This window comes from Orycteropus afer, unplaced genomic scaffold (assembly GCF_000298275.1).
Source record: "Orycteropus afer afer isolate SDZICR_OR568_19922 unplaced genomic scaffold, OryAfe1.0 scaffold00067, whole genome shotgun sequence".
In the NCBI taxonomy this organism is placed as follows: Eukaryota; Metazoa; Chordata; class Mammalia; order Tubulidentata; family Orycteropodidae; genus Orycteropus; species Orycteropus afer.
In genome coordinates, this window is record NW_006921654.1 from 10,634,963 (window position 1) to 10,658,804 (window position 23,842).

The 23,842-nt window shown below is 43.9% G+C and overlaps 1 protein-coding gene across 1 annotated transcript; it reads right to left on the reverse strand.

The window, feature by feature from the left end:
- Positions 1-1,071: 1,071 nt before the first annotated feature.
- Positions 1,072-17,238, reverse strand: LOC103196580 (ATP-dependent RNA helicase DDX19A-like). The gene is given in 12 exon segments (XM_007940348.1): positions 1,072-1,133; positions 1,541-1,732; positions 2,234-2,396; positions 3,007-3,244; positions 3,590-3,767; positions 6,844-6,958; positions 7,287-7,389; positions 8,367-8,432; positions 10,937-11,072; positions 12,593-12,643; positions 13,359-13,407; positions 17,182-17,238. Coding segments are annotated over 12 exon segments (1,410 nt in total).
- Between the last annotated feature and the right edge of the window lie 6,604 nt (positions 17,239-23,842).

The window sequence follows — 23,842 nt, forward strand, 5'->3', positions numbered from 1 at the left end:
TTAATGAACATGTATTAGTCTACTCAGCAGAAAAATAAAATGATCAGTAAAGCACTTCATAATTCTTCAAACTCTTAACATAGGTGATGAGTATAGTTGTATTCATTGGTCTTTATCCATACATACAATGTATGAATTAAAGTAATTAAGTCCACTATTACGGTTGAACAAAAGACACTTTTCACTTGGTCACTTTCTTCCCACACTCGCTGCTCAGCTCCAGGCAGCCATGCCATCCAGGGGTTCAGAGCTCACTGGCAAGGCCCAGTGTTTATCTACCAAATCACCAGCACGTCCAGGCTGCTGGACTGACCACCAAGAGCCTGGGCACAGGCAAGAATTGAGAGCCTCAAAGCACTCATCTACCCATGGCACGAGGGCTTTTCAAAGGGCCTGGGCTCACTGACTTCTGTTTCCTCCCAAGTCTGAGGTTTACATAGGTAGCAAAATGCACACCCAGGGAGAAACAGGGCCATCCTTTGTGACAAAGAAGAGGAAAAGGGGACCAGCAAGGAAGTCTAAATCTTGGGAGAAAGACGAATGCCAGGGCAAGAGAAACATTCCTGGCATGGCTCAGAGAAAGGGCTGATGTGGCTTAGAGAAAGCACAAGGGGCTGACACGGCTCAGAGAAGGGACAAGGAGGGGCTGACGTGGCTCAGTGAAGGGGTAGCCCATACCTTCCTCACTGTGCCCCTCCAACCACTCCCCCACCTCCTTGTGCTCCAGACAGGATAGAGGAGCTGACTGTCTTCAGGGACTGGGAGCTGGGGCTAGCAACCCTCTAGAAAGCAGGCAGGGCACGCTGGAGCCGAAGATGCCAACAGCGACCGGGTTACAGTGAAGACTGGCAAATGCTGCCTGAAAGCATGAAACCTTTCTAAAAAGCAAAAACTTGGCTTCTAAACCTCGCCTTGCAATTCGTACCATTTTTTGTCAAGTCCAAACGTAATTTGAAATGAGGTGGGTAGTCTACTCGCGCCTTCATCTGGTGGCTGTGCACCTGTGCTGTGACAGCACTCGTCTCCCGGGCAGGGCAACGCCAAGGGTGGGCACCACTCCCAGGGAGTTTCTCAGTTGGCGATTTTCTCAATCTCATCTAAGTCATCCGTGTCCAATCTTTCTATCTTCTTATCTGGGGAAAAAGGATGCAAAAAGAAATCAACACAGGGCCATTGTGGAGGTACAGCTGAAGTCCCCTGGGCAGGGACAGTGCCACAGGGAGAGGACAGACCCGGGTCTCCACACCTCCAGCTACAGATCCTTCATGTAATCCCATAGCCTCGTAGGGCCCAAGAGGTCACCAGGGTGAGTACTACAGCAACACTCGGAGCCCCAGGTCCCCTCAGCCTGGCCAAGAAGGCACTGTCAGCCAAGTCCCTCAGCCCTGGACTCCCAGGTGTGGTCTTTGAGAATGTTTGTATCTTAGGAAAGGAGAGGAATGTGGACAGGGGCAAAGGCCTCTTGGGGTCACAGGAACGCCCCCTCTCCCCATCCCCCCAGTTAGGAAGGGACCAGGCACAGGGCACTCCAGGGACTCACTAAAATGCTCCTGGATCCTGTTCAGGATGTTCATGCTGTGCTTGCTGTCCACCATGTTCACGGCCAGGCCCCTCTTGCCAAAGCGACCAGTGCGCCCGATCCGGTGCAGGTACGTCTCATTGTCCGGGTTCCCATCCTTGTCCATGGGAAGGTCAAAGTTGATGACGACGGACACTTGTTCCACATCGATACCTGCATGAAGGAGGATTGGAGATGGGGAGTTAGGACTAGGGACTCTCACTGTCACCCAAAGTCAGGCTGAGGTCCAACTTCAAGGGGGGAAAGGGTCGGGTGGGTCACCTCTGGGCTCAGGGACATGGCACCACACAGAGGCACGTAGCACAAACCCGGGGAGCAGAACAGGACCTTGCTGAGTGCTGACAAAATGATGAGATCAGGGAGAGAGATCTGCTGATTCAAGTTATCTGGAGAGGCAGCTGCAAACTCACTGGGTGCCCTGTGAAGGGCAGGCACCATCCTGAACCAGTCAGGTAGCCCTACCTTTGCTCCCACCTAGCCAGGACTCCTGGCTCCCGTGAAAATTCCTGTCTGCTGAGGGAAATCCCAAGTCTCTCTCCTAGAGAACGGTCACCCTACTCCACCCGTCTCCCCAAGCCATCCGAATTCCTTGTGCACAAGGGTCTCTAACAGGGCCTGGGGCCCTGAGCCTGGCAGTCCAGGCCCCATTCTTACCACGGGCACACACGTTGGTGGTCACCAGGACCTTCTCTTTGCCCTCTCGGAAGCGCTCAATCACCGCGGCCCTCTGCTCCACCACCATCTCTCCACTCAGGAGAGCCACCTGGTGGCCTTCTTTGGACAGCTCTGCTGCCAGCCAACTAGCTGTCTTGCGTGTCTGGAGGAAAGATAACATTCGACAAATGAAGGTACCTGAGAATAGTTTTTGTCTGGAGGATCCTACCTGAGACTTGGCAGCTAAGGGTTAAATTTCCTAAACTGCAAAATTCTTAAAAGTGTTTCAAAAGTCATTCAAGGTTGCCTCAATACATGGAAATGTTCAGGAATAAGTATTTTAAAACAATCTTATAACCCTACAGATTCCTTCTTAATTACACAAAAAAGGAACATTTACAATGGAATGAGCTGGCAAACATCATCTTTCTAATTTTTACATAACCACCCGCTTTTATTTTTATTGTTTGTTCTCTTGTTATACCACCTTAACCCAGTGATCATACTTATCCAACCATAATGAGAAAGCCCAGTGTGGGGCAGTGGGAAGAAGCAATGTCACCTGGGTAGCAAACTTACCAAGATACTCATCCTGAATGTAATCAAGGGAGAAAATGAGAGAAATTCTACAAGACTATTAGCCTGGACTCTTCATAATGTCAATATGAGAAAAGGGGAAAAAAAAAAAAAAGAGAAATGGAAGGGGCAGGGCAACATCCTACGGGGGTCTTCCCTGGCAAGCAGGTGCTGGTGGTGGTGGTGCTGCTACTCACGTGGCAGAAGATCATGGCCTGGGCAATGGTGATGGCCCCGTAGAGGTTACACAAGGCCTGGAATTTCTCATCTCTGTTATTGCACAGGACATAATACTGCTTGATGGTGTCCAGTGTCTCCTCCTCACGCTTCAGTTTGATGATGTTTGGGTCTGGGACCACCTTCTGGGCAAACTTCCACACAGAGTCTTCAAAGGTGGCAGAGAAAAGCAGCATCTGGCAGTTCCTGGGCAGCATCCTGCAAGGCAAGGCCCAGGTGTTCCGCACGACCCTGAACTTCTCTCAGAGAAACAGAGGATGGCCTCCCCGAGCCTGGATGGGCCCAGGAAGGACACGAGAGGGAGTGCAGCATCGTAGGGAGGAGGCAGAAGATACGCAGTAGGAGGTGTGGTAGTAGATGCCCTAAGGGTCTCTCCTCAAAGGCTGGGGCGTATAGTCAGGGCTGACATGGAAATGGCCAAAAACAAACGATTCTGAAGTACTACAGCACTTGACAGGAGCCAGGAGAGGCGTCTGAAGGAGCGGGAGGAGACACTGCAGCTCAGAAGGCTGAGGATGCTCTCCTTGCTCAGGCAGCTCCTACCTCTGGATGCGGATGCTCTGATCTTGGTGACCCTGAGTAGCTATCATCACGTCAGCCTCATCCAGAACAAACACCTTGATCTTCTTTGGGTCGATGAACTTGAGCTTGGCGCACCAGTCCAGGACAGTTCCAGGGGTGCCGATGACAATCTGCTCACTGATCTTCTGCCCTCTTTCCACTGTGGAGACAACACGATATTTTCTGGGTTTCCATGGCAAAGCCAGCTCTAAAAATCATAGTGTATTCTTCCTTCCAGACCTAGTAGAACAAGTTATTTCAGATTTCTGACCGTACAAGAACGTTATCCTCCAGTCTCGGTTTCCTGTGAGCACAATCATACCCATGTCATTGCACTGTGCTCAGATCACAGCCCACATCGCACCTCCTCAGCACAGGTTGATTCCCTTCTACCTTCTCCTATAACTTGACATTGTCAATCATTTTCTCTTTATCATGACTCTTACTATTTTCTATCGTCCATCCACTCACAGTTCCGTGATTTCCTCCTAAACTGGTAGTTTTCGGTCCCAGGGTCCTGGCACAATGATTTTGTTGTTTTTTCTTTGATACCTGGTGTGTAGGCATTCTGCTTATGCAGACAATTCTCCTATGCACAGATTCTTTGAGTGAAAAAACACAACAGTATTCTCAAACTGTAGCTGGTGGGAGTTGAAAATGATACAACCATTTCGATGACCCCAAAAGTAAAAGAAAACTGCTTAGGGATTGATACAGAGCACCTTCTAGAATGCACATGCATATACACACGCAAACATACATATCACTTGCTTGTATGGTACCTCTGGTAGGACACGTAAGAAACTGGCTAACAGTGGTTACTGTTATGGAAGGAAAACTGGGTGGTTGAAAAATATGAGTAAGAAGAAACCTACCACATATCCTTTCTAATTCTGAAACATAAGTGTCTTAATTCTTTTAAAAATAAATCAAATTTAAAAAGTGACATATATTTTAAAAGAAACTCACAGCAGAAACAGAGAAGAAATGGCCTTTCTTTAGGATTCATCAACTAGTCATTGAAAAGAGTTTTATATTAACACTTAATTGAACTTTAACAAACAGGATAAGATTAAACCCAGTTAATGTATTAGTCCCGCACGCCCACAGTGAAGTCTCATGTTACAAGAAAATCAGAGAAGATGCCTGTTGCCCCACGATTCAGGTGCGCTTCATTTAGGCACACCCGTCAGTCTGAGGTATAGACAGACACACAGACACTCATCCTGAGCGCCTGTGCATGCAGTGCTCCTTGCACACCAGAGCACGAAGGCCGTCGCAAGGACAAGCATTAGTGACTGTGGTGAGCTGAACTATCTATTTCTGTCAACTGACTGACAAAGTAAGGATACGCAACTTGGGGAATGTGGCATACATTTTCATAAAAATGAAAACAAGCTGGTCTCTTCAATGAAAACAATCAACTGTATTTATCATGAGAATATTTGGTCTTTCATAATCAGAACTCAGGAAAACTTGCATCTGATCCTGTGACCTGGACAACTTCTGGTCCTTTGATGGAATCTGTGATGACATCAACACGTGCAATTTTTTCATATTGTATAATGAAATGTGTCAATACCTGGAAGATCAGCATGACTCAGTAAACCAGTATTTCCAAATGACCAAAGCATAATGTTAGAAAATCACTCATGGGCAAAAAAGATCTATTCAGAGTACAAGAAAGAGCATAGATTTTAATGTAACAGAGTATGAAAAGGTCACTAACGTGGGTTCAGAAGCTGCAGTCTAACTAACTTTTATCGAATTACCATTTGTCAAGTTTTGGTGTAGCATCAAAAAGGAATTTCTAAAATTACTGAAAATGACAGCTTTTCTTCATCTGCCTCAAGAAAAATAACATCTTGCAATAGATTGGGTACAAAGTAGACATGAATCCATCTATATTCCATTAAGCCAAAAATTACAAAGAAGACTGACAAAAATGTGAAACCACACTAAGCTTCTATTTGTTTTTCATTTTGGAAATAGAGTTATTTTTCATACATACACTGTAAAACCTGTGAAAGTCAGAATATGTGTAAGGCACAAACCTGCCAGAGAAAGAAAACTCAAAAATATTCCATTAAAATGAGCACCTTGTCAAAGGTGGGAAACTTGCAAGACCTAGAAAAACAAGGCAGTCCTGTTGATGTCTGGCTCTCACAGGGGCCACTGTATGCTGCTTATATTAACATGTAATAGGTTTATTTTTGTTATTTTTTAAGTTTCCCAGTTTAAACTTCTAATACGGCAAATAGAGACAGCTCTAACCACTAAACAGCTCTTTGAGGTCCCCAGTAACGTTTGCGTAAGGGAGTGCCAGGGCGACTGCTGCTCTAAGCAACTCCGAACGCTGGGTCGAAAGCAGACGGATCGCTCAGTTTTTCTAGGTAGTGCCAAACTGGTTCCTGAAGTGACTGTGCCAATACACAGTCAAACCAAGAGTGTACGAATGCCCCATTTGTTCTAAACCCTCACGACCGCTGGGTATTGTCAGATGATTTGGTAATTTTGCTCGCTGGAGAGGTGTATGGTGGTTTCAATTTACAATTCCCTGACAACTGATGGGGCTCATCTCCTTTTCACGTTTACTGGTTGCTCAGATGCTTTCGTGGAGCACCTGTTCACCTGGGCCTCGTCTGTCCATTTTCCTTCCAGACTACTTGCTTCTTGCTAATTTGTAGGAATTTTCTACATTCTGGTAACTTTCCAATGAGCCATCAAAACCTCTGCGGCCCCCCACCCCATTTTAGCCACACTCTCTACATTATTCTGAGGAAAACACAGAAGGATGATGAACTGAAGGAATGTTGGTAAAGCCAAGGACACTTCACTCTTACCAAAGCTGAGCTTACTTTTAAAGAAAGGGATCAGACCCCAATCTACTGTCCTCGGTGTTCCGAATCCCATTCCGCTGAGTAGTTTTCAGAACTCTGGGTACCAAGTTTAAACCTTCTCAATGGAGAATCGATGGGTCTTTTCAGTGAAGAATGCTAGATTTTGAGAACACAGGTGAAGATCTGTACAGGGACTTTATAACAAAGTCTTACTTAAAGACTGAAGAGAACTATTAACAAATTAGCAAGTATTTAAATATATTTGCTGAAAGCAATGCTATTGGCCTCTAAGGTCAGACTGAACTAGAAAGCTGAATATCATGCCTGCATCTTCAAAATCCAAGCCCCGAGCACCCTCCTCCATCCACCACTCAGGCCTCATCCCCTGATACTCACGTTTGTTGCCTCGAACAGCAGAGGCAAGCTTCAGCTCTGGATAAAACTGGCCCATCTGCTCAATCACGTTTCCGGTTTGAAGAGCCAGCTCATATGCTGGGGACAGGCACAAACACTGAAGGGGAAATCAAAGGATAAGTTTGAGAGAGCTATTTAATAAAGAAAACAAGCTCTAAACAACAGAACGTGTTGCTGTTATTATCAACTAAGTAGGGCAGGTCACCCCAGCCTCTGCAGCCAGAGCCACCTTTCATCTCCTTAGGGAGCTCTGGCCTGACAGAGGCCAAGTGGTGATGTTTCCAAGTGTATCTGCCCAGGTTCACAGTCTGAGGCATCAGAAACATTCGGGTCTGCCCAGAAGCACCCTAACTAACCCCTACCAGATGGTGCTGCCCTCCCCAGGGCAGGCCAGCCAGGGCTCCCTAGGCTCCCCAAACCCTCACCTGGGGGTATGTGCCTCCTGGGTCCACTTGGCTGAGCATGGCTAAGATGAAGGCAGCCGTTTTACCAGTAGCAGACTGAGACTGGGCAATCAGGTTCTGTGGGCTGGATTAAGGAAGGACAGAAATAAAAATGACACTGGTTAAAACAAATACTGCTCAAGCAATCTCACTCTGAGGTATATACCCAAAAGAAATGAAAGCAGGAATACAAACAGATACTTATACTTGCACACCAATGTTCATCGCAGCACTGTTCACAACAGCCAAAAGGTGAAAACCACCCAAGAGCTCAACAACAAAGGAATGGGTAAATAAAATGTGGGAAATACATACAATGGAGCATTACTCAGCCACAAGGACAAATGAAGTCCTATTACATGCTACAACATGGCTTAACCTGAAAATATGCTGAGTAAAAGGATAAAAACTGTATAATTCCACTCTCATCAAGTATCTTGAACAGAGAACAAAGTTCATGAGCAGATGCCAAGAGTGGGAGGGAAGGAGAAATGGTGTGCCAATGCTTAAGTGGGACTGAGTTTCTGTTAGGGAAAGCTGGAAACAGGTAGTGACGATGGCTGCACAAGACTGTCATGGAACTGTGCACGCAAAACATGCTGAAATAGAAAATGTTTGCTTAAAAAAAAATGTCTTAAACCCAAGAAGGCTAACATAACAGTTAAAACTGAGGTAGATCTTAAAAAAAATGTATAAAATATAGAGAGAGTTAAAATGTTTCTTTCTGGGTGGCAGGAAAATGGGTTCCCCCCATGAGTCTCTGCGCAGATGGGAGAGGGGCAGGGACCACGGTGGCTCCCGCTGGCCCCTGGATGAATGACGACGATTCATTTCTTGGCTGGGCAGGGCTGCAGAGGTGTTTTTAGTATTGTTCGTTCCTTTTTGCAGGCCTCAAGAATTTCAAATTTTCAAAATAATCTCAAATTTCAAAATAACGACCAAGCCATTTCTCTGGAGAAATATTTTGGCCCCAAGGGGTCATTCCGTCCTCAGGAACAACAGCTGTTTATGGAAGATGTTAAACCAGCTCTCGAGGGAGCACTCTAGGTTCTGCGCACTCACAGTTCAGCAAGCATCAAGGGTAACGTGTTCTCTTGTATCTTGGAGGGTCGGAGAAGCTGTGGTTTCCTAGGAGGCCATGAAGAGAGAGAAGATGGATTCCCAACTGTCTTCTAGACCTAGAATGTCACCTTTCCTTATATCCTGTAAGGAACGCTGCTTCCTAGCTCTGTCGTATTTTTCTATGCCTTAAAAAAATACTACCTAAAGCAAACCTTTATCTTCCCTGACTAAATCTCAGTCTGCAACTATTATATAAGTCACAAAATACAGAATAATTTCCTTTCTTGGAGAAATTCATGCTTTCGGTATACCCACAAATCTGGGTGGCCTTGGATGACAAATGTACCCTGGGCACAGCAGAAGTGCTATTTATTAAATTCATAGCATAAAATAAATTATTAAAAACTTATTTAAAAATAAGCATGGCTTATGCCACCAAGATGTAGAAATGCCTTTATAGAACAGAGTCCTAGTTCTAATTTCTCCATCTGTGTTCCACTCTCTGCTCAAACCAGCAGTGCAAATACTTGGGATGGATAATGGCAAGGACAGTGATGAAGACAGCTTCTAGTAGCTCATCGACAGTAAGCTCGTAAAGGGAATTCAGTTATCATGCTGCGTTTACAACATTTCAATTCAGTTACTCTATCTAGTCAAAATCAAGAATAGAAAAGTACCAGCTCTGTATGTATCAGTGATAGCTGCTCTTCCCTTGACAATAACCTATCCACGACCTCTAAACTGACAGTGCTTAACATAAATCACACGTAACTGTTTCTAAAAAGGTCAAACCAGGTCAAGACCTCTAAGCCTCTGACATTTAACAGGCTCTGTTAACAGGGCAATTTTATTCTGGCAGATGCTGCTTCTCAGACACAAAGTACTTTGAAAACAACCTTTGGTGCCTTCTGTTTGGAAGCAGACTGCAAAGCTCGACAGCTTCTGTTTCACTGCCAAGGAAACAGGGTCACCAACACATCAGAATTCAAGTGACCCAAGGGGCTTCTAATGGCTCAATAGTTTTCTTTCATTTTGCAGACAAATTCAAATCTTTGAAGGACAAAACATACCAAGTGTATTAGGTGACCTCAGTTTCATTTGGCTACCAACAAGCAAGGAAGCTTTGGTAGCGTAGTACCTAAGGCACTTGACTGCTAACCAGAAGGCTGGTGGTTCAAACCCACCAGCCACTCCTCGGAAGGTAGGTTGTGTGATCTACTTCCATAGTGATACTGCCTCGGAAACCCAAGGAGGGGTTGCTATGAGTTGGGTCTGACTCAAAGGCTCATAACAACAACAACCAATAAGTAAATCACAGAGAACTTGTCTTTCAAAGAGGACGATTCATCAGTGGTTGAAATGAGAGCTCAACTCTTTTAAGTGAAAGGAATTTAGAAAAAAAATCTAAACCACTGACACTTGGAAGTGCAAACTGCTAATCCCAGGAAACAACAGGTCACATCTAACCTCCTGAGACAGTTTAAAAGCCTATAAAACAGTGGTGACAGATGTGTTGAATAAAACCAGTGACACGGGAAACACACAGAGAAAAGTACAATGTCCTGTAGCTTAAAATAAAGAAAGACAGGATACACCTTAAAAAGCTGCTTCTTAGCTACTACTTATTAGCTACCTATTTTAAATGTTTCTTAATCTAAAGCAGTGGTAGGAGCTGGCAGGAGTGTGGCCCCTACATGCCCACTGTAGACCCACTGTATATGTTTGTTAGAGAAAGTCTCGAATCTTTCTTCCATCAAGGTAATATTCATTGGCTGCTTTCTAGGATCTGCACCCTGGCCGGCAACAGCAATGTAAGTCTTGTGTCCCTTGTAGCACCCAGCCCAGTGGCGTGTGCATAAGCCAATAATCCACAGGTACTTCCCGACTAACTTACTGAAGAAACAAAAAATACAAAAACCTGGTGTGCCCTTTCATAAGTACAGTACTTAATAAGCTTCATTTTCTGCCTTTAAAATGACATCCTAGAAGTCAATCTTAGCACAATGCCAGACATATACCCATAAGTGTCAATTCCGAGTTCTGATTTTTTCTTATTCATTTTTTCATTTTTAATTCCAGGACTGTACAAGGCAGCTTTCCACTGTGAGCAGTGGGAATCCTGTCTAGGCTCTCTTAACACATCTTATAAAAGCAGATAAACTGTTATTAAGACCATAGACCCTAGAGTCTGTAAAGGGCTTACCTAATAAGAAAATGTTCCTGACATCCAGAAATCACCTGTCAGCCAGTATTTTATTGAAAGGTCTAAGATCATAAAAGAAAAAGGACTTTCAGCTATGATGAATAAATCTGTGGCATTTAAAAATTCCCATCAAGAGGAGCTGAACTAGGCAGCCAAGAGACAAGGGTGGGAGGGAAACCATCACTGTGTACACTTTCATATTTTTTGACTTTGAATCATGTGAATTATTACCTATTAAGAGAAGTAAACACACTATAGTTTTTGAAAATAAAAGTTAACAGTCCCATCTCTGAGATACGAGGTTTTACAGAGAAGGGGCAGGGAAGGGGCAGGCAAGGAGCCGAAGTGAAAGGTAGCAAATACTCACAGCCGCAGCTCTTCGAAAGACCTCACAGAGTAGAGGGGAGAACTGGGGTCCCACTGCAGGACTTCCACCTGGTTTGTGGTATCAACAAGGTTGCTTCTGATCAGCTTGTTGAGTAACGACTGGGCAGCCCTGTCCTCTGTAGAAAGAAAATAGATTTTCTTCATACCAGACCTTTGAATAGGTTCTTCCTGGTTCAGTCATGATCAACGAAGCAAAACTGGAACAGACTCAAGTTCATAAAATGTGGGTGTACTGGAATGATAACTGACTGGGAAAAATTACAAGTCAACCGCTGTCAAAAACTTACTCTCCCTCCTAGAAAACAAGGGCAGCACGTGCACTGCGTAGCAATTAAACCTCTTGATGATTAGAGTAGGAAAGAGCAGTGCCCCACTCAAAGACGGTGGCCCCTCATGACACTGAATGTGTGTCATCCTCCATAGTCCTGACAATACTCCAATCTCCTGCAGCAGGCTTCTGAAAGAGCTCACTATGCTTCTTCCAAGTCTCTCGATCTACGGTTTCCACCTGTAATTTTTTCCATTCTGGTTATTGCGCCAGTACATTCACATTTCACAAATTCAGGTCTGTTCTGATGTCACTGCATTCGCCATGACTAAGCCTGTTCGAAACCCTGCTTCATACTCATCTGGCCAACCTCATCCTCATAAGACATCTTCTCACCTTGACACCAGGACTTGGGCAGCCAAGCACAGCTGGAGAAAACCAGCCACACTGACAGGGCCCTCTTTAGTTCTTCACCACTAGACCTGAACCGTCTCTGGGCTGCCAAGCAGGCCTTTGTTTCCAGTCTAGTTGTTGACTGTTGACTCTCCTCCTGAAACCTCCATTGATACCTTTTCTTCTCTTCTTATACCTCTAACCCCTCCACATTGGTACTGCTCCTGCTTCTCACTGATGGCCCAGTTTCCGAGTGAGAAGCAGGAACAGTACCAAACACTTCCACGAACATACCTACCTACCTGCTTGCTTTTGTGCCCGTTCTCCACCTCCCCCCGTGACCACAGATGCGTGGCCTGTTATCCTACCTAAGGCTCCTCCTCTATTTTATGACAAATCCCATCCCTTCTTGGCTACAAAATTATTTCTCCTGACAATGACCCTCTTGCATTACCAATTCTCCCTTTCTTCTGGATCATTCCATCAGTGTGTGAACGTATTTTCAACTTTCTCATCATAAATCTGCTTCTTCCTTTACTCCACATCCCATCCAATTAAAGCTCCATGTCTCTGCTGCCCTTTATAAAACGTTCCCCAAGAGGGTTGTCTATTCTTGTCACCTCACTTCCTCTCTTCTTTCTCTGAATGCACAATGAGTAGGCTTACTTTATTTCTTTTTAACATCTCCACTCCACTTCAATAGCCCTTGTCAAGCTCACCAATGATTTCCAGTGCCTAGTCAAGCTCATTGTCAATTTTTAGTTTTTCTCTCAGTCAATTTATTACCTATATTTGACTCCCTAACTTTTGAAACACTTTCTTCTTCTGGCTTCTCTGATACCATGCTTTTGGCTCTCCTTTTATGTTACTGACGCTCCTTCTCAATCTCTTTGTCTCTCTGGTCTTGCAATCCAGAGTGGAGCCCAGTCCTGTGGCTACTCTATCTATTGCCATAGGACTTCAAAGAGGAGTTACCTTTTTCTTCTTCGTATGTTGTATCTGGAGTGGCATTGGTTTTGATAACACCTACAAAAAACAGCTGTCATAATCAGAAAGACAAATATGAAACCCCCCCAAAAGGGAGGACAATATAAATACTGACCAAGTGATCAAAATATAAATAGTTTGCATTTCTTTTAATGGACTGTTTAGTGGACTTTTATTTCTAGAAATTTTGGCTAACATCACAGTGATCAGAGTATGTCGCCTCTGAGTTACTTATCCTAATTTAAAATACAGCAGTATCTTAGCAAACATCATTTACTAACTGTGAGAAAGACAATGAGAATACAAATCCATATTTGCATTTGCTTTGCAGAAAAGAATTTTGAAAGAATACTAATAACCAGTAACAGTGATTACTTATGGGACAGGGTGGGGAGTGGCAACTGGGTAAATGGGGGCCCAGAATGGGAAGGTAGCATTTTACCTTTTTATACTTTGAATTTTGAACCCACTTATCTTTCAATAATTAAACAAAAATCATTTTTTTAAAGAAACGATCTCCAGTGAACAGTAGAAATACACTCCAGTGGATTTAAGGAGTCAGAGGCTACATCAAATCTGGAAAACATCACACATCCCTTTCAGTAATTAACCTAACTTACTGGCTCTCTGATCCAGTGCTGTCATTTGCCCGATGTTACGCTAAGTGAAAGCTCCTGCTCATAGCTGCAGCTCTGAATGCAGAGAAGAAGCATGCACACAGTTTGTGTGTAGCTTGTGGTTACTACTGACTCACCATTGGTATCTCATTTGATTTTCTCCTCCCTGATCTGCAAGCTGTTCATCTGAATGGAATGAAAGGAAGCAGAGTTAGTGCCCCAGTTAAAGGAAGGCTTTTGAGCACAAGGAAGATCTCTTAGTAAAAGTCCAGTAGGAGAGGGACTGGGTTTGTTCTGGCTGATGCAGAATTGCTAAAAGCCTTGATGAAAATATCATTTCAATTTCTTTAACAGCCTGAAAGAAAGGGGGGTAAGCTAAATGTAACAGCAGGGAGAAATAGTACATCAACACTCTCAAACTTCTGCTTTTCTCTCAACTCATGCTCTTCCTAGAACATCTAATCGTCATTCAATAAATATCAATTATAAACTTTCAATGGCACAAACACACACAACTCTGCTCCAAGTACAGTAAAGAATGATACCATCTACATTATCTCAGAAAAGTTTAAAAAAAAAAAAACCCTTAAAACCCATGATGTATTAAAGCAATACTCAACTACCTACATTATAAATTGTTGTTGTTATGTGCTGTCGAGTCCGACCCAACTTATAACAACCTCTCCTTGGGGATCCAAGGTGATATCACTATGGAAGTAGATTGCCCAGTCTTCCTTCCGACGAGTGTCTGGTGGGTTTGAACTGCCAGCCTTCTGGTTAACAGTCAAGTGCCTTAGGCACTATGCTACTAAAGCTCCCAAATTATAAATTAGGGAGAAACTTATTTATTAATGATGAAAATACTGACAAACCCAAGTTCCTGATTTGAAAATCTTCCAGAAGCTTAAACAAAATGGTTTCTCCTTTACTCTTAGCCACGTAGTCCTACTCAGTACAAACTTGGTAAGTTGCAAGCACAGCAATAGTTCAACATTCAAACTCTCCACTGTCCTGAGAACTCTTTTTCTATATTAGAAATGCTGGTAACAGTAAGGTGTGATATTGATATGGAATGATAAAGGTATGTTATCAGTGTCTGAGGAATACCCACATCAAGCCCTGGGTCACAAGCCTTTTTAGTCAAGTTCTACAGTCTGCTCCCTGCATACATTTTCTATACTATTCCACCCCAACCCAATCACCTTAATGCTTTCATGACCCAATTATTTTCTGCTTTGAATTTTTTGTTGATACCATGTGCTTTAAGTGATGAAAGGCATGCTGAAATCAAGAGAAAAATTTTTTTAAGATAATATGAATTTTGACATAATTATGTGGGACACACATGTCCCGAGTGGACTCATGGTAGGATTGGAGGTAAGCCCCACTTCTTCAGGTTTATGCATTTATATAGGTCCCTGCAAGAAGGCTGGCGGTTCAAACCCACCAGCCGCTCCTCGGAAGGAAGGCTGGGCATTCCTACTTCCATAGTGATACTGCCTCGGAAACCCAAGGAGGGGTTGCTATGAATCGGGGCCAACTAGATGGCAAATAACAACAACAACAACAAAAGCCAGGTGGTAGCATGTACTACAACTGAGACAGCTGTTTCCCAAGAAACCTAAGGATTAAATGTTGGTGTTCATGTCCCATGTTCCTGTCTCACGGGCACAAAAGAGTTAAAATTATAGCCAAAATCATTTCTGATTCCTGTTCTCTAGGCAAGTCTAGGACTTTTGCACATTTGCTCCTCCTAAAATATCTTTCACCACCATCTCTATCTATCTTAAATATGATTCATTCTGTAAGATCCAGCTCAACTGTAAATTTCTTCACCAGAAATTTCTCAGATTTTCCTGCTCATAAATGTCCCATCCCTCTTCAGGACTCATTTGTACTTCAGGCCTTGTACTTCCACATTGTAGCCTTCCTGACTATAAAGCTTTTTCTTACACTCCACTAGGCTTAGCTCACTGCTAATAAACTGATTCGACGTGGAACAAGGAACATTATTGCTGATGTCAGATGGATCCTGGCTCAAAGCAAAGAATACCAGAAAGATGTTTACTTGCGTTTTATTGACTATGCAACGGCATTTGATTGCATGGATCATAACAAATTATGGATAACATTAAGAAGAATGGGAATTCCAGAACACTTAATTGTGCTCTTGAGGAACCTGTACATTGACCAGAAGGCTGTCATTCAAACAGAACAAGAGGATATTGCATAGTTTAAATTCAAGAAGGGAGTGCATCAGGGTTGTATCCTTTCACCATACTTATTCAATCTGTATGCTGCGCAAATAATCCAAGAAGCTGGACTCTATGAAGAACGTGGCATCAGGATCAGAGGAAGGCTCATACACAACCTGCCTTACGCAGACAACACAACTTTGCTCACTGAAAGTGAGGATGACTCGAAACACTTACTAATGAAGGCTGAAGACTACAATCTGCAGTATGGATTACACCTCAATAGAAAGAAAACAAAATTCCTCACAACAGGACCAATAAGCAGCATCATGTTAAATGGAAAAAAGATTGAAGTTGTCAAAGACTTCACATTGCTTGATTCTACAATCAAAGCCAGTGGAAGCAGCAGTCAAGATATCACTGGGCAAATCTGCTGCAAAGGACCTCTTTCAAGTGCTGAGGAGCAAGGATGTTTCCTTGAAGACTAAGCTGTGCTTGACGCAAGCCATAGTATTTTCAATCTCCTCATCATAGTGCCTAAGGCACTTGACTACTAACCAGAAGGCTAGCGGTTCAAGCCCACCAGCCACTCCTTGGAAGGAGATGGGGCAGTCTACTTCCGTAGTGATACTGCCTCAGCAACCCAAGGAGGGGTCGCTATGAGTCAGGGTCTGACTCGACGGCACATAACAACAACAACAACATATGCATGTGAGAGCTGGACAATGAATAAAGAAGACTGAAGAAGAGTCAATGCTTTTTGAGATGTGGTGTTGGCGAAGAATGCTGAAAGTACCACGGACTGCTAAAACAACTAACAAATCTATCCTGGAAGAAATGCAGCCAGAATGCTCCTTGGAAGTGAGAATGGCTAGATTCCATCTCACCTACTTTGGTCATGTTGTCAGAGGGACCATTCCCTGGAGAAGGATGTCATGCTTGGCAAAGTGGAGGGACAGTAAAAAAGGGGAAGGCCCTCAATGAGATGCAATGACACAGTGGCTGCAATGATTGGCTTGGGTATAGCAAAGACTGTGGGGCTGGCACAGAATTTCCGCTTTGCTGTACACGAGGTTGCTATGGAATGGAGATGACTCAACAGCACCCAACAACAATGAACTGATTTTACTCCAAAGCCAACAAAGCATAAGTAGCTGAAGAAATCGAATTGAGGCATTAAAAAGTTACATAAGACTACAGACCACAAGAAAAGTCTTCAGTAAATAGTCTATGTTCTCAATACTAACAGTCCATTGTACCTAAACAAATCTAAAGTTTCAGTCTTAGATCTGCAACACATTGACACATGGATACTAAATGTGTGATCCTGTTACTCTAATGAAAAAAGGATTTGTCTTTGTGCTTACAACTGCCACTGAGAAACAGGTGGCCTAGAGGAAGGCTAATAACACACAGCGGCTATGCTGCTAAGCCAAGCATTCGCAAGGGAAAGACATGCCAAACTACTCCCATAAAAATTACAGCCAAGAAAATGCTTTGGTGCAGTTCTACACTGTCACATGCGGTCGCTACGAGTAGATGGTACCTAACAACAACCACAAAAGTCTTTAACTGGATCAGATGATGATCAAAAGCTCGATACTGGTCTCCTTAGAAACAAAAGCGAGCTAAAGTTACCCGCGGCAACACTCCAGGGTATGCTGGCCACAGGCCTGCTCAATCCGGGAAGCTCCCTCTCTGGGTTAGAACCTGGGTCCACCTGGCCCCTGCTACGATCCTGCCCTTTTGAACTCAACCCACTGACCGACTTGACAGCCTCTTCCTGCTCGTCAACCGCGAGAGCCCATGAGTCGGTGGCCATGGTTCTTAGGCAGGAGATGGAGACACAAGAAGACACCCAGGACCACGCGACAAAACCGGCCAGACTCTACCACAGGCACTATAACGTCACTCACACGCGCCGGAAGCGAAGGCACGCTCGAGGACGTCAGGTCCGCCCCGTGCCTAACGCCACCATTCTGACCCACGTCGGGCCAGGGTTCCGGCCCCGCCTTCTCTATGTGAGTAAACCTCGCGCTGATTCCTTGGATTTACCCCCCGTGATGTTTTCTCGTTCTTCATAGTGACACCTTACCCTCACTTCCCTACCTTGTTTCACACAGAAATGGCTCGTTTTATTTTTAGCCTACTATGCCTGCTAACCAGACGGCTGGCGGTTCAAACCCACCAGCCACTCCTCGGAAGGAAGGTTGGGCAATCCTACTTCCGTAGTGATATTGCCTGGGAAACCCAAGGAGGGGTCGCTATGAGTCGGGGCCGACTCCACGGCAAACAACAACAACAACAACTACATATCAAATACGTATATACGCTGCTGTGAACTACGAAGCCTAAACGATAAAGTCTGAGAAAACAAACAAAACCCTTAAGCCCCCTCCCTCCCCTCCGTTATTTCACCGTGGGGTCGCTAGGCGTCCGAAACGACTTAACCTAACAGTTCCACCACTCCAACACACACAGGTTTTTTTTTTTTTTTTTTTCTTCCTTCTGGGTCTTTCTGTTCTTTGTCCACAAGCATCAATAGCACGGAGGTTTCACATAGTCCAAAACCTTATCACACGACTATGTAGTTTTTTCATGGCTTGATTTACCTATTTAATGACGGTATCAAGCACTTACAACATAAATTACCTAAAGCCCTCCACTCCTTCCCTTCGGAATATAGGTGGTTTCCAGGGGCATTGGGTTTGTGTGTGTGTGAACATATCCGTATCATCAAAAATCATCTGTTTCCAGTTTACTTTTTGTGTCTTCCCCATTGCAGATGAACTCTTCAAAAAGAACCCTCACTGACTTTTCCGGCTTCAGCCGCCTTCCCAACCACAGCTGCAGGCCAGCCAGCCAATCAGCTGGATACGACTGACATTTGGGTCAGAAAGTGGTTTGAGACGCCGGCTGGGTGAACGTGGTATACTGAACTGCGTCGTGTATGGAATTACCTGATCATATGGTGTTATTTCGTCTTCATCACTCAACTGTGAGTCTCATGGGTCAGGGACCTTGCCGGTTTGGCTCACTATTGGGCCCCCAGCACCTGCCTTCGCAGGGACCAATAAATGAGTTAGGAGTGAATGAATCACTGAGTGAATTAATGAGCAGCAAATAACCGCTCATGAATAAATCTCTCAGGGTCATGTCTGTGGTGTCATCATCTTCTGAGCAAATAGCTGCCAAGATTTGTCTGTCTTGTGCTTGCTTTAGGGGTGGGGACAATAGGATGGGCCACCTGAGGACCAACTACTTTCACCCTTATGATGTCTCTATGTCCTGGAAACAACAGAAGGGAAGAAGAATGGGGAGGGATTCAGAAAATAATTTAGGAATAATGAGAGGAGCTAGACCAAGTTTGCATTTGGACAAATCTAGTGACTAATTTTAGGAGCTCTAGTGGTGTATTGTAGGAGCTCTGGTAGCATAGTGCCTAAGGCACTTGACTGCTAACCAGAAGGCTGGAGGTTCAAACCCACCAGCCACTCCTTGGAAGGAAGATTGGGCAATCTACTTCCATAGAGATACTGCTTCAGAATCCCAAGGAGGGGTTGCTATGAGAATTCAACTCAACAGGAGTGAGTTTGGTTTTTGGTTTGGTTTAGTGACTAATTTGATAAAATGATTAAAAAATAAATGAAAAAATGACTGGAAATAATTTTGAGGTTTGTAACATTCCGTATTTTCATTTGTTAACACATTAACAGAGCAGATTTCTATGTGCAAGACTCCCTGCTGATTGCTCCGAATTCATGGGTGATTAGACATTTTCTTGCCCTTACTGGACTTAAATTCAAGGGAAGACAGAAGTTCAATTAATCCCAAAACGACAGTGAGTAGTGATTAAGATTGTGTGTCTGAAGCCCGACTGTCTAGGCTTGCTATTTTGTAGCTGTGCTATAGGGCAAATTACTTAATCTCTCTGTGCCTGTTTGTCTGTAAAATGAGAATCATAGCACATGTGATGTATGTAGATCTTTAAAAAGGAGCTCTGGTGGTATAGTGGATAAGGCATTTGGCTGCTACCTGGAAGGTCCATGGTTCAAATCCCCCAGCTGCTCTGCAGAAGGAAATCGGGGCAGTCTACTTTTGTAAAGATTTACAGCCTCAGAATCCCAGTAGGGGTGGCTAAGAGTCAGATTGACTCGATGGCAGTGAATTTAGTTTGGTTTTTAAACTTTTAAAGGCTGCCTGACCATGTGAACGAGGGAAGTACAGGGCACTTTGGGAGATTATGGCAGGGGGATAGGGCACACCTTCTTGAAGAAGTGATCTTTCTATCATTGAAACAGGATTAGGAAGAGTCAGAAGGGGAAGGAATGAGATTTCCAAGTAGAAGTATAACAACAGCAGTGGCTCCACCTGATTACAGGCTGGTTGAGGGCAAATTGGTGGAGAGGGGATCCCTCTCCCCACCTTTATTCCCTACACAGGGTACGTAAGTCTCCTGTGTTCCATTGAGGGGAGGTGGCTACAAGAGACCAGGACTGTGGTTAGTTCACCACAGGTGATGCCTGTGGATGGAGCGAGGCGAGTGTCCTTTGAATTCCTACCCACCTGCTCCCTGGCCCTGGGCAGCACTGATGGACTCTCATTTTTAGTTGCCTTTCTTTTTTCCCACATCCATTTTCACTAGAATCCTGGAGGTGAAACTTCACCTGCCTCTGAGTTCCTGGCAGTTTTTTTTTTTTCTTTTTCCTTCTGCTTCAGAGTGGACTGGGGGAGGAAATAGAAAAGAAAAAGGGAAGGGAAGTAACACAGGACCACCAACTTCCAAGCAGGAGTTGGCTTCTAATTTCCCACAAAGGGTTTCAAGCAGTTTTGGCGAAGAAGAGTATGGGAACCTCCTAGCTCCACTGAGTCATTTTTGGAAAGACTGCAATCTGAGTCAGGCAACAGAATAAGTAGTTTATTCTCAAGCAGAAAAAGTAGTCAAGTGATACTGCAGGGGATTCCCAGGAACCTGATTATCTATGTCCAGGACCAAGAGAAACCTGAAGAGGGCCCCTGAGATCTCTAAAAGCTTGGGTGGTGATGGAAAAAGGCCTTTCATCATCCATGCTGTGTGCCAGCCTCAACCCTAATTGCATCTGCTCTTTCTAAACCTCCCCTTTGGCTTTCTTCCAGGAATTTTTTGTATAGTACATCTAATTTTTAAGAGCTACAAGTCTTTTTTGAAATAACAAAAAGGTATAAAAGCCTATCATTCTTCCTCTATAATGTGTCTCCAATTCATTCTTACTGTGTTCTCAATTCAGCCAATGAAATCCTGGTGCTGAAGTCCACATATTGGGGTTGATACAGTAATCTTCTAACTGGTTTCCAGCTGTCAGCTTTTTCCACTTCCACTATATCCTGTACGTCTCTACCAGACCAATTTTTCTAAGGAAAAAATCCTTTCAGTTCCCATGACTTAATAATCTATGATGATTTACTACTAAATGCAAACACCGTTCAAACAATCAAATCTTCACATTCTCCCTACTGTGTCCAGGCAGCTCTTCTCACCACTCCTGAATTTATCCTGGTGAACTTTCTTTAGTCTTGATACTCCATTCCCCCGGCCCTCTTCGTATTACGATGAATCCCACTACCTCTCATAAGCAAAATCTGCTCCCTCATGAAATTTTCTCTATCTTCATAAACCCTTACCTTCTGAATCCCAGTGACATTCTGTTTTGGACAGCCTTTGTTAAATAATCAAGAGACGGACACAACTACAGAGATAGACCTGTCTTATTTATATTCCTTTCCTAGCACTAGAAAAATAGAAGGTAACAACTTCATATTTAGGAGCATCTACCTTTTTTTTTCACCTGAAATAGCTAGCACCCTCTGGTTTACTATCCCAAAAAAAAGTGTGAGGAACCCTGTAGTAACTGAACAGGGCCCTTGACCTATGGAGACATTCCAATTGCTCAAGCCAGAGTGATATCAACCGTGAAATACAAAGTAAAATCAGGTGATAACTAGCTGATGGAATCCTATACAAGTCTTCACTTACATAAGACTTCTTATCAGCAACTAAAAGCATCCTGTTGTTTCCTTATACTCAGTAATGGTGCCTTACAAACATGGACATTTCACAACTGAGTTCAGTTAGCAGCGGTAAAGACTACATCGATACTGATTAGTTCTCATGCACACAACCAGTGATGGGTCTCAAAAAGTCAGTAAGATCCATTGTTTACAGACAGTGAGCCTATCCAGATGTTTCCATTTGACCAGAGTTTCCTTTTCTCAAGGCAATTTCTTTGTTCTAAGGTACAGTTTATCATTCCATATACAGGAACTAAGGAGCTCTGCGGGTGCAGTGGTTAAAGCATGGGGCTGCTAGGCAAAACACTACTGGTGTGAACCCACCAGCTGCTCAGTGCCACAACAATTACTCTGCTTCCAGAAAGACTCACAGCCTTGGAAACACTGTGGGGCATGATATGAACTGCAGTGACACTAGGGTACCATTTCAGAGCCATCTACAACAGTGGGTCTCCTTTTTTTTTTTTTTTTTGGTAGGTATATTTTTGTTTATATTACACTTTAATACAAAGTTAAAACTATAAAGGTATGGTCATCAAACTAATGTTGTTCAATAACCAACACTTAAAATCCTGCTACAAGGAAATGGAAGCCATATTTCCTCCTAATTTCCTCAGATAATGCCCTACCTTCCATAGGTGGGAAGAAAGTAAGTGAGGCAATTTGGGCATTACATTTTATGTCCCTCTTTATTCTATTTGTTGTTATTGTGGTGTGCGGTGGAGTTAATTCCAACTCAGTAACCCTATGTGACAGAATGGAACTGCCCCCATAGCGTTTGCTAGGCTGTAACCTTTTTTCCCCTAAGTTTTTTTTGTTGTTGAGAGGTTCTCAGCTTTTTAGAATGCATACTCCTTTGGAAACTTCTCAGGAAAGTGTTCTTCAACTCAAAATACTGAATGTACTTCATAAGAGTCCATGAAACCCGTGGCCTTGGACTATAAGAATACTGGCAAAAGGAAGGAATCAGGACAAGACACCTTGTTTCTTCTCATCATTCTGCTATTGATTAATTATGTGATGCTAACCTCACTTGATTTTTTCATTTTTATCTGTAAAATGTAATACCCATCAAAACACTTAAAAATTCAATGAAGTGAAAAAAAACTGCAAATGTCAGACTCAACTACCTTGGGGAAAAAAAAAGGAGTTCCTAAAGCCCATCCACTGAACCAAGCTTAGGGGTCTAAGACCCCAGATGAAGAGCTGCTGACCTACCTTTCTACCAGATACCCATTTACTCCCACTCTTGAAGATTCTGAAGCACATACCATTTCCCTTCTCAGCTTTAGGGCTATAATGACAGGTGAGTTATGGATGTTGTAGGGAGGAGGTGGGGTATAGTCAGCTGCAGCCCAATGAGGCATCTGTCCTTTTTATTTTTTGCCCTTATTTTTAGTTCTGTCAGGGTTAGTCCATAGGACTTCAGAGAAACATAAAATTTCTTCTTATGAGAGTCCCAAGAAGGGTGAGAGCTGGCCAGAACCATGGAGAAGATTCTATGTAGTCAAGGACCCACTGGGCGAATGCAGCAGAACCAGTACCCTCTGGGTCCATCTGCAGTGTCTGTAATGTGATTAAGGAAAACACCTGGAGGCTGGTGTTTGGCTTCTCCCCTTCCAGGAGATACATGTGACCTAAAACAATGAAATGCTTACAAGGAGGGTCTGGGACTGGACTAGTTCTCAGCACATAAAATCCCTCTTCCAAGTTTGGTCCCAGACAAAGTGGCCATTCTGTATTAAGGTCAAAGAGGTGAAGAGGATTCCTGCTGGCTGGGCTTTGACTTGCAACTTGGTTTCATCTCACCTGTTCTGTCATTCTGTAGGTACTGACAGCTTTGGCCAGATCTGAGGACATGTCCGTTACTATTATTTGCTCTAGTCTGTACAAAGATGCTAAGGATGGAGCACAGGTCTTAATGTTTACTCTTGCCTTGGGCAGGTGAATGGCTGACGTCCACTTAGTTCCTTAGTTGCACTGTTTATATTCCAAGCATTAGTTAACACAGATATTCAGACTCCCTTCACAATCAAGATGCCAGATATCCGAAATCGCTCCCCAGCTCTGAGAGATCTGGAGACAGCTTTCTGGGATCTGGAGAGGACACGGATTTGTGACTACTGCTGACCACTTTGGGAGCTGCCCTGAGGCTGGCCATTAGAGACTTGAGACCAGAATTTTCACTGAGGATCCAGACCTCAGAACACTCTTCTTTGTCTGGGGCTACTCAGGGCTCACGGTGACATTAGGGATATAAAAAGCTGCTGCCAGTGCCTGTGACACCAGGTGTGGTAGCAAGCTAGGCAGCTACCAGTGATCACGTGTGCTAGATGTATAGTGCACCTGTTAAGGAAAGAGCAAGTCATGGTCCTGAG